The sequence below is a fragment of the Acanthochromis polyacanthus genome, chromosome 4 (genome assembly GCF_021347895.1).
Source record: "Acanthochromis polyacanthus isolate Apoly-LR-REF ecotype Palm Island chromosome 4, KAUST_Apoly_ChrSc, whole genome shotgun sequence".
Taxonomy (NCBI): Eukaryota; Metazoa; Chordata; class Actinopteri; family Pomacentridae; genus Acanthochromis; species Acanthochromis polyacanthus.
Window position 1 is genome coordinate 21,824,164 of NC_067116.1, and position 18,868 is coordinate 21,843,031.

At 41.9% G+C, this 18,868-nt stretch overlaps 1 protein-coding gene across 2 annotated transcripts in view; it reads left to right on the forward strand.

Moving 5' to 3' along the window:
- Nucleotides 1-18,868, forward strand: part of dennd1b (DENN/MADD domain containing 1B) — a 107,080-nt gene that overhangs the window by 4,964 nt on the left and 83,248 nt on the right. For both annotated transcript variants that reach the window (XM_051946689.1, XM_022209179.2), the window contains exon 3: nt 17,619-17,662. In XM_051946689.1, coding sequence (XP_051802649.1) covers nt 17,619-17,662 — 44 coding nt within the window. The remainder of the gene's footprint in view (nt 1-17,618; nt 17,663-18,868) is intronic.

Below are 18,868 nucleotides of genomic sequence, written 5' to 3' on the forward strand. Positions count from 1 at the left end.
GTGTTTTATATGGGTATTGACTTTTTTGTTGTGTGAATAAAGCAGGATTTGTTTAAGTGCCCTGAAAATGTGTTTTTTTGTGTGTTATGTGCCCATTTTCTAAATGATGAGCAGCAGAGCAGGGTGACAGTTTCAGTAGACAGCTGTTTGTCAAAATGTACTATTTACTAAGTGTGTTCTCAAAAATGTCATGTCTGTAACATTTGATTTTGCAGTCTGAAGGAAACTCTTTCAGTACATTTTGTTACTTAGTATTTCACCTGGGATTCGGCCCTTCTAAGATGAATTGCGTGCTCATTTCACTGCTGTGTCGTGCTTACACATTACAGATGTGACTGTAGGGACATGTGACGCTCTGACAACACAGCCATGCAGTCACTCTGAATGACATGGGCTTTGTTACTGTTGATACATGACCTAAGCTGTTGATGCATGCCATAAAATAAAGTCTGACTCAGGCATTCCGCCCAAGTTTATGTCTTGCTCTGGCTGCGGAGAATACAGCTAAATTGTAAGTGTGGAACTAAAGGCTTGTCATTTAGAATAATTAACTCTGCCAGTGTTCTGAGTGTGTTCATGTTGGACAAGCTCCCAATTATTACTCCCAGGGGTAGGTTTGATTTTCACTGCCTTTTGGCAAACGCTGTTAGCAACGTAACATCGGTGGTGGAGGTAGTCCATCGCCCTAACAGATTTGATTGTAAAATGCGTGCTATGAGATCGCAGCAAAGTACCATTTTCCGAGTCGTTTCAATCAGCAGTCTGCTTGAAGTCTTCACTGAAAATGTGTCAGTAATTCCAAAGAGCATCAGCATTCCACAGCAGACGTGTTGATGGAGGGGAAAAAAAGCCCAACAAGAAAATAAAGCTCGCAGCTACAATAGTGGCAGTGTTCATATCTGGACTTGGCCCGACACTTCTAACCATGGATGTGTGGATAGATAACAGACACTGGCCCTTTTTCCCCATGCAGGTCCGTGGAGACCTGGCCTCCCTGTTCAGCCCGAGCTCAGTTCCGCTTAGCTCTGTTGGCTCAGTGCTCTGTGGATGCTCAGGCTGTGAGCAAGCGTTGCCTGAGAGCGTGACTGGCATGCTAGCTACTAGCGGCCCTGGCTACATAAAGCCATATTGATGTGCTTCCAAGATGCTGCCAAAGCTAGCAGATGACGCTAATGCTGCCAAGGCAGTAGGTGGGGACAGATGCTACCTGTCCTCGCCCGCTCCCTCCAGCCAGATTGTTCCCACTAACAAAGCAATAAACTTAATAGATCGGCATATCAATTTTACAGCAACACTTGTGCTGCAATTAGGGGAATGATTTACTATTTTTAAAAAAAACAACAACTCAATGATGACTGCTTTGTTGGCACTGATACCTCATGGAAGAAGGTCTTGGGTTTGAAACGTGGTCATAGTTCTACTCTGTACATACTATTTTCTGTTTATGCTTACATTTCCTTTATATGCATTTTCTTCCACAGTTCAGACATTCAGGTCAGATGAATTTTGAGCCCTAAATTGTGTGAGTGAGCGTATGAATGAATGTGAACATTTTTCCAAGCCTTACAATAGAATGCGTTCTTTAGAATCTGTACAACATATCATATCCTTTACCCTTAGAGGATGGATGAAAGCACTTTTTGTTATCTTGTCTCCAGCTCATGTTTGCTCCTGTCAGTTTTACACCTTTGAGCGTGTGCCTTTTTTTTTTTGTCTGAGATAAACGACAAATTTATCGCCTGTTATCTGTCACTATCTCAACGTAGCTTCTCACTAGTAATAAAATATGCTGCAGGAGGTTTAACTGTTTAAAATATATAAGTGCTCATGCATAGATTTTTTTTAAAGGAAAACCAGACAGAAGAAGCACAGCAGACATATTTCACCCTTTCATTCACATATAGCTTTACTTTGTCCAATTATGAAAAGTTACTTTTGTTCTGTATTCTAAGAACATTTTTGCTGAGACCCGGAGGTCTCACGGTGTCACCCACTGTTCGCTAGTTAGTTATCAGCCTTCTTACCTCTCTGCTGTAGCCCCCTCAAGCAGCACTGTGATGTTCATTTTTATTTCCTTTGGCTTTCACCCCTTCCCATTTCCACCCTTCGTATTCGAAGAGCAAAACTCCTGTGCGGCAGAACTTTTAGAAAAGGTTGAACACTGACATTCTGCAAAATGTCAGATTTGCTCCTTGACCCAAGCGTTGCTGGTTCTGAAGTCTGATTGGATACCAGCTGTGTGTTGAGGTCACGGTGGGCTCACACTAAGACGGGAGGCCATTGGAGTACTAACAGATGCCATGGCAGCAAGGAGGGTGTTGATTGGTCATTAGAGAGGCCACACTCCTCCACTCACACTCCTGAGAGGACCCCAGGGTTTCACACTTTGTTTATCTCACAACCCTTCTGCCTTTTCCTTTTGTCTCACCCGTATGACTTTGCTAAATTGGCTCTTTGACGCAGAAACGGATATCATCCAAGCATTTGTTATCTTTTAATCTGTTTCCTCTGAACAGAATTGAGGAAGTCTCTCAACTTCCCTGCTATGGTAATGATCTCAGTGTGAGTGAACTTTGAAAATCTCCTCCCACTCTGCGTCAAGAGTAAGTGTGCATAGGGTCATTTTCAACCCACAGACCTCATTTTTTTTGTCTGCATTCAGGGTGGAAGTGGGTCTTGAGGGCTGTCTGAGTTGTACTGATGCTCTGTTCTTTTATGAGCGTTTCTAATGACTTGACAAACTGAAAATATAGACATTTGTTGTCACTTACGTCTAGCATCCTGTTTTAGTCAGCCCAGTCTGCCAGAAAGTCTGTCTTTACAACCAATTTGCATTATCAATTATATTTTGAATGAAAAGCATTTTCTGCCAGATTGTTTGTTAGAGATGTTTAACAAGTATATTTCAAATAAACATGTCATTGTGATGTTTTTTTAAATATTGCTTTACTGTCATAACTTTAGTAAGCCAATCATACATTAGACAAGAGGGACCCGTCAACTGGTAACCTAGAAAATGGATGATAAGCTTCAAATGTGTTGTAGAAGGCCTGGATTTTAACCCTAGCTGTGCTATTTTCCTAAACTTAAGTATGTAGTTTTTGTATCTAAATCTAAAATTTATCACGCAGACCCTAGCGGACAGTAACACACTCACAGATGTGGAAAGTACAACACTTGTGGATTGTATGAGTTCATTTGAGTGCTATTAGTAGAGAGGTGCATCACATGTATAAAGAACAGAAGCATGTTAAACGGCTTCAGCTGGATTATGTAGCTGGATGCAGCTAATAGAATGTCCAATTTCCAAGTTTTGATCGGAATAAGTAACTTCAACATGGTTGAATAAATGTTGTGATGTCATATTTCATCTGTACAGCAAGCTATAATATAAGACTCATTTATATTAAAATTTATTTTTGAGATGGCAGAGTTGGCCAGCTAGTGCTCCTCTCAGTGCTCTCCAGCTTTGCTCTTTTGTTCGTGCCTGGAGTCATTTGTAGCTCCCCACTCACAGTCACTCATCCATTCAGTTGCTGTGTAGTGGCCTGCTGCTGACTGGGTCTAATTCCAACTCTTTTCGTATTTAAAAGAGATGGAGGCAACTGTTGTCCTCGTATTCCTCCCTGGCCTGTTGTGTTTCAGATTATATGGAGAACATTTAACTTTTGCAATTGTTTGCGGTAGTTTTTGCCCAGTGCAGATGCACGGTTTGTGAATTGTTACTCAGGTCAGAACACCAATGAAGTCTCAAGTAATAGACTTTTAGAAGAATAGACTTTTGGATGATTCTTTAGTAGTAATGATAACCTCAAAACAGTACGAGGCATTTTTATGATTTCCTAATGCAGGAACATTTAAAATAACCCGAAAACAAACTTGTGCATCTGATATTGTTGGTCTGGCACCAGGTTAGAGAGCTCTGTTTGTCTGGAGACGAAATTCACTGATAATGTTCTCTGCTCTTTGATTCTGTCCAGAGATTTAAACTTTTTATTTTGCCTCATGCGATATTGTTCTACTCAAGTCTCCCGTCTCTCTCCGTTCTTTCTCTGGCATATCAACCTTTTCTTTGTGATCACACCGTTGTTTCCACAGTCGCACACACGAGGCGCAAACCTTCTCTCCCACTTTCTGATTATCACTCGTTATGACAGGGACAGACGAACCCTACAGGGACTAGAAAAGGGAAGCTGGGGCTTTTCAGGTGGTGCCATGTGACCTCTATACACTTTGGCACATATACAGTATGCACAGACACACACACCCTTCATCTTAGCTGCTAGTGGACTTTTCTGTCGTTTCTTCAAAATAAAGAGAGCTATTGGCCAAAGCATGAAGAAATGGGGTAAAATGAGACAGGGTGGGGTAGGGAGGAATGAAATGAAAGAATATGCTGATGGCAGTAGTCTATGAACCGAGAGGTGAGATACATGTGGGGGTTGCTGGCTGAGCTTTCCCACTCACTGACACAGCACTGAAACTCCAGGGGCAAACACTTCTTTTTTTGTGTGTGTGTGTGACTGTGTGGTAGCAGGTACACGTTGAGGCGTGTGTTGTGCATGTACAGCTGTGCATGTGTATGCGTGGCGGCACGGATGTGTGAGGCTGTGCATGAGATGGAGACAACCAAGCTGTGAGAGCTGCAGGAGGCTCATCTGAATTCACTAATGCTGCCAGACTGGGAGAACATGGAAAGACTTCTAGGCACTGACACTCACAGGCTATTTTTAGACTTCCCCTTTCCACGGCTAAAAAAAAAAAAGTGGGGAAAAGTAGGGACCCGATCAATAATTTAAAATGAGATGATCCTGATGAATGGCGAACAGTTTCATCACATTACCCCCACTTGCAGTCTCGCAGCAGTGTTGTTGGTGGCTTGTTTTTTGTTTGTGCATGCGCAGTGCATCTTTATGTGATGGCAGAGGAATTTATTCCCTTGTGACCACTCTCAAGCTTTGCTCAAAAAAGCTGTGGGAATTTTATGCGTTTAAAAATAAAAACCACGAAGTAAAGGGTAGGATAATGTCCAGCTGAATTTAGCTTCCAAAAGCTGCATGTGTTATCTTGATGCTGAGCTTGTCTTCACATGAATCATGTCAGAGGATGACAATTGATGGCCAGGAGTATATATGTTCAGCTCAGCAGATGGCACAAGCCTGTACCACCAAACACGCACAGTTACACGCCCACAAACACACTGAACCAATTATTTTGAGTTAAAGAACAGTGATTGGCTGGTTCTTATACATGTAATACCAGTGTGGCCTAGTTTAGCCCACAAATGAACAGGATTAGTACAGCCCCTGCTTTAATTTAGCTTTGGTGATGTTAATCTGCCCTAGTCTGGCAAATTGGATTTCATAAAAAAGCTGTGCTCAGAAATATGTTGACTTTTGTGACAGTCATGTAGAGCACATTTCATGATGACAGGATTTTAACAGGATTTGGGGTTGACTCACTTTTCATGACATCATCAGCCAGCCCTCTTCGCTTGTCGTGTGCAGTGGGAGTGATAGTCAGTACCAGAGGCTCATAAAGCTTTTCAACCAGAATACCAACCACATTAAGCAAGATAACACTTTCTGAGATTGTCCTGGAACCTTTTCCTGAATGTTTTTCATCTAAATTGGAAGTGATGACAAAAGAAAGCACTGATCGGCTGTTCTCTGGCTGTCGTAGATACATTTTTTGGTATTGTATCATGAGCACGTGACATGATTTGTGACCTTGAGCATTTTATTTCTTCTGCATCTTCAGCATTCTGTAAATGCCTCTTTTAGATGAATAGAAAAAGTCCAGAATGGCAGCAAGCGCTACAAAGGATGCAGATTCAGGTTGCGTTCTGTCCTCGGTGGGCTGCTGCCAGAAGGACTGATGTAAACTGATCTAGTAGATGACTGATTTAAAAGACAGAAATGTGTTTTCCCCGGCAATTAACGGAATCAACCTACTTATTGACATGATTTGAGTTCTGGTATCCTGACATCTAGACTGTTGTCCGTTAGACCTTAATTTTGTGACCAAGGCCAAACCCAAGTCAAGCAGAACTACGAGTACAAGCCTACTGTCTGTGCTGTCATTTCAGCTTCTAGCCTCACTATTTACATGTCAACAGCTATACCCTTAGGCTACGTCTCTCCACTCAAGGCTGCTGCTATGTTGCCTAACGCCACACAATTACTGTGAAGATCGTGGCGTTTACATGCGTGTGGTAGCCGTACTGGCCCTTAATTTGGGCTCTGGCCTATTTTTTCAGGACAGAAAATGTAGGTCAATCTTGATGCCTTTCTGAATGTCTGGGATCATTTATCATAGCATATCATGTAATTCACCCAAAAGGTCTTTGTTTTCATGTAGACGTACACACATCCATCCTCACCTTCCGGTACTTCATCGACCTTTTAAAGCTTCCCGTCCAGTGCACTGTTGTTGAGGGTTTTTCATTGAATGTGGAATATTCCTTAATTACCTCACTGCATGGATAAGATAAGCCTACAAGTGATACGAGTGCCTTAAACTCCATTCAGACTAATGATGTAGGATTATCCTGCATCAGTTGTAATAGATTAAGATGCATTATCCAGTTGGGTCTTAGGGCCTGCTCATCACCAGCTTCACCAGCTTCATCTGCTCTTCCTCTAATAAAAGATGAATGAGTGTGGAGGCTAAGTGACTAATGTATTTGTACGTTCTGCAGTTTGCAAATAAAGAAATGCCATTAAGTTGCATCACTCTGCCCACAAGTGAGTCAGTGTTAAGTCTTGTAGCAATCATATCTAATGAACTGTACAGAGCGCTCAACTCTGTGAAGCAAACATACATTTTGATTTCAGTTATTCATTAATTATAGGGACAAAATATATTTTTAGCACGCCTTCAAACAAACACAACTCTGCTTTCACATCCTAGTTAGGCTACATTCCTGCTAATGTACAAGTCTTTGTGTCAAAATAAAACTTGAATAAGGTTCTACTTCACCAGATTTCAGTGCTTCTACTGGAGGATGAATACAAATAAAAAAATTATACCTGAAATGCATCACTTGCTGAAAGTCTGATTATTGATTGAAACTACATTTGAATTATTTCCATAAGTGCATCACATATAAGCGCTGTGATGTCTAGGCAGCTGTGCACAGAGAAACCTCTAGTTTCCGCTGAGATACTCACAACTCAAACAGGTGTGTGACCAAAATTTACTTTGAAAAGAGTGAAACAAAGACTTCCGATGTCAGATTTACCCGAGTTGAACTAAGATGTGCTGCTTTCTATGAGCAGATTATTTTGAATGTCATGTAGCAGTTGATCGCAGTCATTCAATTGTAGAAAGCCAAGATTGTGATAGTGATAAATATTCAATCAATTTTGCTGTACTACTCTCAGCAAAAAATTAATCCACAATTTTAACGATTCATTAGTTAAGTATTTTAAATACCAACATTCTGGTTTTATCTTAAGTACTTATATATTTTGTGTGCTTTAAATGATTTAGTTGTGCCACAACTAAAAGTAGTCTTCTGTCTCCCAGGTAATAACTTTTATGATTACCATGATAGATGAAGCACAGTAAAATGATAATGCCTCATGAGTCCTACGAAATGCAAATTTCTCTTCCTTTGTTAATTGCGAAGACCAGAATTAACTTTTGTTTGCTCAGAAATGTGGGCAGATTGGAACGGTGATGGGTGAGTCACAGGCACAGTTGTTCACTGTGTTGGATAAGATCAGTGGTGGAATAACGCTCAACTCTTTGATAGCAGCAACAATAAGGAGCATCCACTATCTTTGATGTGAAGTTGTTTCACCTTGTTCTTAGTATGCAGCATATTGTATGGAAAACTTTACATAGTTTGATTATCACACAGTAAGTTTAAGTAAATTTGTCAATTACAACCCTGACCTCACTTAAAGGTCAAACTACATGAACTGCTACACATGGGAATAGTAGGAAACGGGGGGACGGTTGAATTTTCTGCATGGCAAAGGCCACTTTTCTCCAAGTGGCCTACACAGGTTTTTTTCCCCTGGAAGTTGTTGTTCTCCAAAAGTCAACATCCACTTTTTCCTGTGAAGGCCAATTACATTTTGGAGAAGTGTGTGTGTTTGTGTATGATTGAGTTTTGGTGGCTGGATAGAGTTTGGTCTGTATTTTTCTGTCAGTATTTCGTCCGTCATTCCTGTAGAGCATTGAGAGCCCTGTAAATGTGTTTGAGATTAGGCACTATTGTACGCTTTAAACAGGTACAGATATATTGTCATTCCTGTGGAAAGATTGCCTGAGTGACTTGACTGCCTGACTGAGAGCTGTCTGTCTGTCAGCCTTTGCATGTGAACTTCAAATCACAGCTCAGCAGCACCGAGCATGTAGCCGCCAAAGGCAAGGCTTTACACTGTCATCAGCACCACGCAGCCGCCTCTGGGTGCTGTGCCATATGACATTAACTGAGATCGATCCCCTCCACACCTCAAGGAGCTGCTGTGCTACACACAGTGTTTTCTCTGATGCTGTAACCACCACCTCAGAGACTAGAAAAGGAACTGACAATGACCTGATCATCAGTTTTCCTAAACTTTACAAACCGTATACCCACAAACTAAATTTTGTCATACTTATCAGACTGCGGTGCCAAATCTGTCACATGACATGGCACCAAAAAACAAAACAAGTTCTAGCTGGCAGCAAAGCTTTTTTTATTTTAACCATACAGCAACCATAACAGTGGTTTACTCAATGCATTCAACAAGGTTTGTAATTAAGGGACACTCTTGGTACAGGGGTCTGTTCTTAGCTTTATGCATGTTAATTTAGTGATAGAGTTATTAAGCCACTCCGCTTTTATAGATGTTGTTTTTGACGAAGGCAGATGGTTGGACCATATGGAGAGAATTGTGTGATTATGTGCAGATATGTTGGTTTTCCAGCCAACCAGCCAGAGATGGAATCATCACCCACCCAACCACTGCCGCTGCAATCAAAACTCTGTGGTCTACTCCCATATCGCATGCATTTGGAAATAAAAATGTAGGTCATAGCTTGGATTTCAGGTGATACCTCAGATTTTTGGGCACATTCCTACCTTAATGTAAAGGCTGTATTTTGTTGTGCTGCAGCAAGTATAGTCAAGAGAAAGTTGGAGACGAGTCCGTCTCGGGAGATACCAGTTTGTTTTTCCGTAGCTTATGAGGCTAACACCCTCCTCCTCCAAACAAACATGCTGCGTGTGTGTTGTGTTGAAGATGCAGTCATGCGGAGCCGGTGTTTGACATAATGTTGGACCAGTATGGAATCTGACTGGGAATATCAACGCTGATATGTGGTGATACACAGAGGCTGTCACAAAGGTTGCATCCATATGCTGTGCCACTCATTCGTGAAGCTGTGAAATTGGGTTGCATCCCAACTAGCCTGGAGACAGTATCACTTTCACTTCTCTCTTTCTGTCTCTCTCTCTCTCTCCACCTCCTCTCCCCCTTTCTCTCTCTCTCTTTCAGCTCATCCCACTGAAGCATTTTTCTCACATAGCTGGAAAGACGGAACAACTAATGTGGCATTAATAGGGTCACATCATCTCCATGCAGCTCTTTCTTTCTTCTCCTTCCAGCTGAGACTGTTGTTTATCTTCTTCAGATGTAGCTGTAGAAATGGCTTAGAAATCCCCCAGGCCAACATCTCTCACATGTGAAGTCTGCCAGTTGGGTTTTTTGGCTGGTAAAGCAGGCTCTACCTTAGAGGTTGTTTTCTTTTTGTTTATTCAATTTTTTTCAAGCTTTGGAATTAAATTTTATTGCTCCTTTTCAAATTTACACCTATTTATAGACCTAATCTAGATCAACATTGTGATGCAGTTAATGCTTGTTTTAAGAAGTTGTATAGCCTTTAAAGTTTTGTTCACCACTATTTACACCTATAAATTATCCAGTCTAATATCAAACATAAATTTGCTCTGATTTAATCCTGGTAATTGTACGAGTTACCCGAGGCCGTCACCGTTTCTGTCAGTTCTAAGTCTTCATTTGTAACAACACAGTGTGACCAATCAGTATTAGTAAACTTAAGGAGCATATCATAGTTTAAGAAGTTTCTCTTTTCTCCAAACCTCTGCTCACTAAATCAGCATGAAATGTAATGCCATTTGCCGTGTGCAGCGCAAGACTTGATAGGCAAAAGGGGGAGAAAAAAAATGTATTAAACGTCTGTGAGTGAGTTTTTCTTTCTGCTGGCCTTTGAAAGATGCCAGTTAATCTGCTTACTCCTTTAATTGTGAGTGGAGGGGTTGGGCCTCCTCCCGGCCAGAATAAGACTACTGATCCAGAAGTAAAACGATGACCACTGCAGTTATTCCTTCCTTTAGGTTGTGCAACCCCCCTCATCTCCTCCTCCTCTACCATCCCCTCCCTCAGAGGGAAGAAAGCTCCTTGTTCTGACAATAGACATTTTTTGCCATATGTTGGCTTGACATCTTCATCAGGTTCACAGCAGGTTACCTTAGTTAACTTTCACTCCACTGCCTGATGGGATTTTCTCCCCTCTGTTTCTCCAATCGGCCCGGGCTCAAAGTCTAGACGGCCTCTGAGGCAGGGTCCTCCTAGCCCTGTGTCCACAATGGCCGTATTGTGGACGCTTAGTAGTGGTAGCTTCCTCCAGTTACAGCGAACAGGCTAGTGCTAAAACAATGCTTTTGTCCAGGGGCATACGAGGGGGGCCTAATCCACTACATACTGTGAAATAAATCTCTCCCTGAGATGAGAGTGAGCGAGAGAAACCGAGTGAATGAAATCATTGCCAAAGAGGTTAGAGTGCAGCAGTTTAACCCCTGGCCAAGAAAGAGGGAGGAGAGGAGGCAAAGGGAGTGGGAGAAAGGAGGAACAAGGAGAGGCAGGCGCTGCATCCCTTCATCTCTGGAGCACGGATGGAGGAGAGGGGCTGCCGGTGGCTTTCACAGCCTCTCTTCTCACCAGAGGAGCTGCTGTTCACCATATGGGATTTGGCCTCTCTTAACAAACAGGCCCCCTATTCACTCACAACACACATTCAGTCGTTCATGGAATAAGGTGAAAAAAGTGCATTTTTTTATGCCTTTAGAACACTGGATGGCCATGAGGGCTCTAAGTCTGTGTTTGATTCACATAGTATAGAGAATTATAAACTAGAGGCTTTCATCTAAATGTGTATTCACCCTGGATTTAGGGTGAGGCCTTTTTGTGTTTTTACTGAAGTCTCTTTCAGTTTTAAAGCCAGAACCATGCATTCAGGCCACTGTTATTGAGCTGCTGAGGTGATCCTATAGAAACACTGTGCACAAACATACCTCTGCACTGTGGGCGTTTTTCATGTTTATCATATTCTGTTTCCTGGGACTTTGAATTGGCTATTTTTATAAAAAAAAAACATGTCATTCAACGTAAGTACGACGGGTTTTACTTTTTGAGTTCGTGACAAAATGACTTAAAGTTGAGTAACTTCCTTTGCAGCTCTGGCCAGTGTGAGGTTTCTGACACACTGTCGTTGTGTGCCAACTTTTTCCTCCAGCCAGCAGCATTAGGAACGACATCCTTTGCCAACAGCTTCCTTTTAGCCTACTTGAAAATCCCAAGAAGCATAGATTCATATGCCAAGCTGAACATGCCAGCATTTTTCATTTTTAGCCTACTTGGATGTGCCAGTAGACATACATTTATGCAGAGAATTACAGAACTGAGAGGTGAAAGAGTAGGCTTATTTTCTTGCTTCTCCCATGTTTTTAGGGCATGTATGTGTTGCTACTTTATTCAGTTTAATCCCGTCATGTTTGATGATCCACCTGAGTAGATAGGAGAGAGGTGGTGTCAGCTGTGAGAGGCTGATGTCTACCTCCCACTCTTTGGCAATCCCTCATCTCTTCCCTCACCTCATCCTTCCTCCTCCCACTCCTTTCCTATTGCCCCGCTCTTAGTTCCCAGCACCCTTCACCCATTAACCCTCCCTTCTCTTACTTTCAAAGACAGGTGTCTCGGAAATAGCCAAAGCATTGATTTTTGACCATATCAACCACCGCTGTCCCCCTCTCACCACTATCTGTGTCACGGCTCAGGGGCTGCCTGCATGCTGCCCCTGCTGTGACTGTGGGAGGTCAGCCATGTTTGAAGCCCTCAGGGATCAATGGACAAGCTACTGTACTGTAAATATTCACTCCCGAGCTTGCCATCTATCTGTAAACACACATCCACCATGGTACACATCTGTACACAGCACACGTGCACTTTGCAAACACAGACCAGTGGTCACTGTTCGGGCTGGCTCATCGTCACGTTTGCCCACCTCCATTTTCTCGGGTGTGAATGGAGGAATCTAACTCCCAATAGGTGATTTCAATTCAATTCGCACCCAATGGACCTGTTTACGCTCCACCAGAGTAAAATCTGCTATAGGTTGTTTTCACCGTGTCACTCTAGCTGCCACTGGTGTCACATAAAAAGGACTGTTTTTATGCTGCATGCAGCAGCTCTTTCTAAATTTTGTCAACTGTGGGAAATGCAATAAGCACATTTTGAGTCATTCACATTTTTGCCTTCAGTGGAAATAGGTGAGGGAGCGGCAGATGTCTAACAGATCAATGTATGATTCAAAAAGGCCTAAAACAGAATGGTCCACATAAAAGATGTTAAAGAAGAGGTAGCGTGAAGGAGCAGGGAGGGGTTGATTGGTCTCGGAAATGGTTGACGTTGCTGAGGTGTCCTGAAGCAAGGCACTGCATGTCCTCCAGTTGCAACGCTGTATTTGCGTAGATGTTACATCGCCATTAACTATCTGTCCGTGTGTGTGTGTACTTACACTTTCACTGCACATGGCTGCATATGCCATTGCTCTTGTCCTCCAGAACCCCTGTGTCTCCAACTTTGTCATTTTTTATTGCAACTGACAGCTACCATTGTCTGCTGAATGCTGAAAATGTTTTATGACCTTGTGAGCAAGCCAAAACATTTATACAAGACATGTGTAAAATCCGCAGCCTGTGTTTTGAAAATGGAACACCTCCAAAAGTCCAGATCCTCCGAGACCATGGACAGAATGCCCATGGATGTATTTACAGCACATGGACTGGTTTGCCTCGCACAGCAAGTTATGAAAATGACAAAATTATGAGTATGCTATTTTCACCTCGGGTATTTTAAAGTGCCTAAAAGAAAAAGGATTTGTACAGGCTTTGTCTGCATATTTTACAGCTGACTTAGGTATTGCAATTTTCAGAATGAAATACATCATGGAGATCTTGTTGTTTGTGTGTGAGTGTGTTTGAAGGAGGGGAGGGTGGATTAACCGGTGCAGGATCTGTCATGGTGACATTTGTGTCCCCTGGCGGAGCAGCGGGGTTCCTCTTCACCTCCGTAACCTTCAACTTTCAGCCTTAACCCCCTTCAGGCCCCCTCTCGCGTCCACCACACGCCCAGCACGTCCAAAGGGAGGGGAATGTGAACGCAAGAAAGTGAGAAAATAAGGGGGGGTGGAGGGAAGAGGACAAAAAGCTGCAGGGGAGGGCAGGAGAAAAAAGGTTGTGGTAGGAAATAAAGAAGTAAGCATGGGAGAGTGAGGAGAGAAGGAGTTCTGGAAATGAGGCAGAAATGGGATGAATATGTGAAAGTAACAGTTGGAGAAAAAGAGAGAGGGAGAGAGAAGGGAGGCAAGAGGAAAAATGATTGGCAGTCAGATGTGGAGGAAGAATACAGCAGATAGAATAAGCGCCTGTAGGAAAGACAGGAAGGTGCACACAGGATGGAGCAGAAAGAGGACATATGAATGATAAAGGAAGGTGTTTGGTGGTGCTCTGAAGTTCTCATGTGTCCCCAGCTGCACAAGGAAAAGTCTTTGTGTGTTGTTGCGGCTCACTGTTGTGTTCCGCATCTCTATTCATGCACCTCTCTTGCTCTAAACCGGTCTCCTCGTGTGTGACTCCACATTAAACTGAACATGTCTATTCAACATGCATTCGATTTTTTTTGGGAAAAGAAATGTTGATCTGAAGTTCATTTGGTCAAGTGACACGCTCATGCATTTGTATACTCCTTGATTGTAGTCCCTTGTGGACACTGTGGGCATGTACTTGTTGTTATACTATTTCATGGTCTGCTGGGATGCCATGGGAGGACTGCTTTCCATACATGCACAGTATGTATCTTATCTGTGCATTTGCAGTGTAGCCGCTGCGTGTGCACATCCACAGAAGGATCTATGAGGACTCAGATTTGAGGACATGATTAAATTTACATCATATAAACCCATCATGTAAGGAGGACACAGGATGTATTAAACTGGCCTAAGCTTTCATTGTGAACTAACAAGAAGAGACAGAAAGAACTAATGTTTTTCTTTTCTTTTTTAAATTCTCTCCCTACCATATTGTATGGTATTAGGTATTTCAAGTTATCTTAACTAACGTTATTTTTTTTGTTGTTGTTTAGTTTGACCAAAAGTCAAAAAATGTACTATTTAGTTTAAGGTGTTTAGAAAACCGATATAGCAACAAGTCTTTGGTTTGACCAGCAAATGTTGATTGACAGCTTTTGGGATAATTGATTGTGAGATGATCTTGTATTATTATTCTGTTGTTCAGCTATGACTTAACATCTAACCATGTTTACAGACCATTCCTTCCTCCAGCTTTTTTTTTTTTTTTTTTTTTTTTTGCCTTTCACCCATATCAGAAAAACTGAGTAGTAAATATTTTATTAGAATGACTACCCTTAAGCATGGGGCATTAAGCAAATCATCAATGCTGAGTGGATTATTAAAATTAATACTGTAATTACTGGGACCAGAGATAAATTAAAGGATATATACATAACCAATTACTTTTATAGCTAGAAGTGACCCTCTGAGCACCAAAACCTGCCAGCAATTTTGAAAGGCATGTTGTTATATTGTAAAAATTGCCCTAATTGCACCATCAATCACTGCAAAAGACTTTGAATCACCACGATTTCAACTATCCTGGAAGTAATCAAGTGACTTTGAATTTTGTCTAGAAAGCCAACTAAATCAAAGCTAAAAATCTGATAATTTTAGTAAAACCATGTATCTCAGTTAAGACTTTTCAGAAATTGACTGCGCAGTGACCAGATTCAGTACAAATTTAAAATTTTATGCTTCCTGGTGCAACCGAGAAGGGAGTACAAACTCAACTGGCACCAGCGGTCACATGAAAAAGAAAAACATTAGTTCTTCTCGACTGAACTGCAGGTTGTGTTCACACAAGGCACAGAGGAGAAAGGTATGGAAACAAATTAAAAAATGTAATAATTAATGATAGTATGTAGAGCCACGTTTTTCTCCCTGGTGTCTGTACCACCTGCAGGGACTTGTGGGAAATGTTGTGCATTTTGACTCCAGCTTTTTGCAATTTTTGAAAATTGAAAAATTAGAGACATTCAACTTTAATATTTTCTTTTCCCAAACAAGTTTATTTGCCCAGAAACTGCTTGGGGTTCAGAGGGTTAAGCAGCATCCTACCTTGTCTAGTGTGTGTTGAGTCCAGTTATTGGCTGAGATGTGTTGCAGATGCTGTCAGAACTTGATTGTGAATTCTGTCACAGTCCTTCTGTCTTTACAGCTTACGTAGAGCCCAGTGGTTCAGCTATGAGCATGGATACTCACAGTAAGAATCTGTGGATTGAAGAGAAATATTTGCTCTTTACAATTTGAGCCTTCCCTTCTTTCGTACACACACACACACACACACACACACACACACACACACACACACACACACACACACACACACACACACACACACTGCAAAAAATAGGCAGTGGGGGGCCAAAACTGACAAACCACAGCATTGGACACAACAAGCTTCCCTTCCCTTAACCTTCTGTCCTCCTTCCTCTGTCCTGTATCATTCTTCAGCAGTAGTTCCCATCCTCTCACCCAGTAAATAAGCATAAAATAGCCCTAACTGTGGCAAATCATGGGGTAGGAAGAAGGGGGGTGGTCAGAGTTGGAGTGTAGAGCCTTGAGCTCTGGTCTGTTTTTTTTTTTTTTCTGTGCTGCTCTTTTCAGGATGGGACCCATGAAATTATCCAACAGGATTATGTAAGGCATCATGGATTGTGCTCCGTCCTGTCATCCGTGTGTCCATTGTATTCCAGTCTCTCACAGACAGCCTGGTGTGTTAGCCATGAAGCTACTTTTCACATCGTGTGTCATTTTTGACCAAAGTAGTGCTCATCTCTCCTCGGCCTTTATAAATATCTACATTGCTTTTGGCCCACATGCTCAGAATGGGATCATAGCCAAATACTTGTTAAAATGGTGATACATCTGTGAAGTGGAGACTTGATCAGAATCACAGTTTACACCAGTTGATCTCACATGTACTAGTGTATAGTGTCTTGTAATGTTTGGTGTCCGAGTAGGTGGTGTGTTGACAAGCCTGTGGGGCTTTTGTTCCTTCCTGACAGTGGACTTGGCATATGAGAGCTCTTCTCTTCCAACCCTTGCTGTTCCTGCCAGGGTCACATTGTGACCTTAGAGCTGTGGAAGCCATGTTTACCAGAGACCCCTGTGTTCAGACTATGGCTGGGTGACTGCTCCTTTTCAACCGCATGGCTTAAGCCTGAAACAAACCAGGCTCTGTACGAAGGTTGGAAGCTAGCTTCAAGATAGAAGCACACATGTTGCAAGAATGACACGGAGGCAGCTACCAGCTGAGCTGCTTATTAAAGCAAATTAAATACTTGTTTTGTGCAGCTACTTGTGATTTGTGTATTTATCAGACGTATGTTTTGTGATCCATGTGCGTCTTGACTGCTAGAATATCAAACTATTAGTACTTGTATTACTACTAGTGTTAAGAAATTGATGTTTATTTGTTGTACTCTGCCCTCAATATTTATGCAAACATTAATAACCTGCTAAATTCTAAATATATTCCTATGTTTTTTCAGGCTGGTCTGGTTTATCTGTAATTTTCTCTTATAATTCATCGACTTGTATCTGGTCTATAAAATGTACAACAGGCTGAGGCGTGCTCATCACAGCAGAACAAAAGTACAAACTTCTATGTTAAGATTTCTTATTTTATGTGATCAACAGCCAAGGTGCACCCATAGTATTTTGATTGTAGTAATGTTCTTTAAGTAGAACCCACCTAATTTCCTGTATTCACACTCTGACTGATTAAAACAATGTTATAAGTAATAATTACGTTGATGTGCAAATCGATTCATCATCCTGGATAAACTGTCAGCATTGCGGTTTCTTCTGTTACAATAATAAACCTTTTAGTTTGGGATTTACATGTCTTCTGCAAAGCAGCTAGGCTTGTATCAGTGCAGGAATAATTAAGCAAATAAACTAGAGTATATGTTATTGCGACTTTCTTAAATGTGCATGATTTGGTGTATAATATAAGCTATCATATCTGCACTGAGAATATAGATTTGCATATTTACAGCACACACAGCCTAGACACTCTCTCTCTTGTCTTTCACTGTGTGCTGCGGTGTGTGTGTGCGTGCACAGACTCGCAGCAGCCACCCTTGCCCCCACCCCTCTCATTAATATGTATGTGTTCTGAGGCAGCTAGCGAAGACGGTGTGTTTCTCACCCGCTGATTAATGCTGTCTGTCAATTACCTCTAGATCCAACCGTGCTGTGGAGCTTCCCCCAGGACCACACAGACCAGGTTGGAACACACTCTGCTTTTTCATTCCTCTCTCTCTCCCTCTCTCCCTCCAAATCCCGCTCTCGTTCACTGTTACAGACAACCTCTACCACCTCCTCCTCTCCCATCTCCCTTCCTTTCCTAATGCCCTCACTCACCCTGCCATCCTGTGGTAACCTCCCCCAACACCTATCACCATCACCACCACTCTCCTAAGGTGCTTCCTCTCCTCCTCTCCCTCTCTTCCTCCTCCTTCTCTCTGTCTCTCTCTGTCTCACTGTACGTCTGTTGTTGGTAATGAAAAGCAGTGAGCAGGTCTTCAATAACCGACGAATCAGTAATTATCATGCAACCGTGACAGGAATGCACACCTCTGTGTTTTTCCTCCCTCTCTCTCTTTCTCTCTCTCTCTGTATTTCTTTCTCTTGCTCTCTCTCTCTCTCTCATTGCCCTAGTCTGCCTTCTTCCTTTTGTTTCACATTTAGCGGGATATTATGTTCATTTTTAATCTGAAAGAAAGAACTCTGTGCTCTTCGGCACACTGCGTTCTTCCTAAATTCGTTAGAGGTAAGTCCTGCTAGTTGGTGTAGATGATGAATCACATTTTTGAGGACGACATGATTTAATAGACGGTTTCAATATATTACAAATAAGGTCATATTTTGGATTTTTGCTGTCATCTCTTTTGATTAAACCAACAAAGTTTTCCAGCAACACCTGAAATTTGGGAACACGGAAAGATTCCTTCGATGAAATCTGACCAGATGACGGCAGCTTGTAAACAGGCCAAAGGTTTTATAAATACCCAGATTATCCTTTGGAGATAAAGCTGAATGTTTAAGTCTAGCCAAAAGCCCATTATAATCCTGGTTTTGCTGAGCACGGCTATGGTAAGTACAGTAGGTCAAAGATTACATGAGAAGTCCGTCCATAACCTAAATTGATGTTTACGGCTGACGGTTTGGGTAATATTGTCTAGTTTCATTTTCTCTAAGGATGCACTAAAACTATATGACAGATTGGTTTCAACTCCAAAACTGATCTCATTGCATGAAATGGATGTCAGCCTTAAAATGACTGCACTAAATAAAATCTAGTTTCTTTGTTAAAATGTAGTTACATTCATTTGGTTGGATGGGTTTCCAACCCAAGTTTTAGTGCCAAAGCAATCCCTGACCTCATGCTGCCTTAAATAAAAATAACTGCAGTATTTCCAAGCAGAAAGTG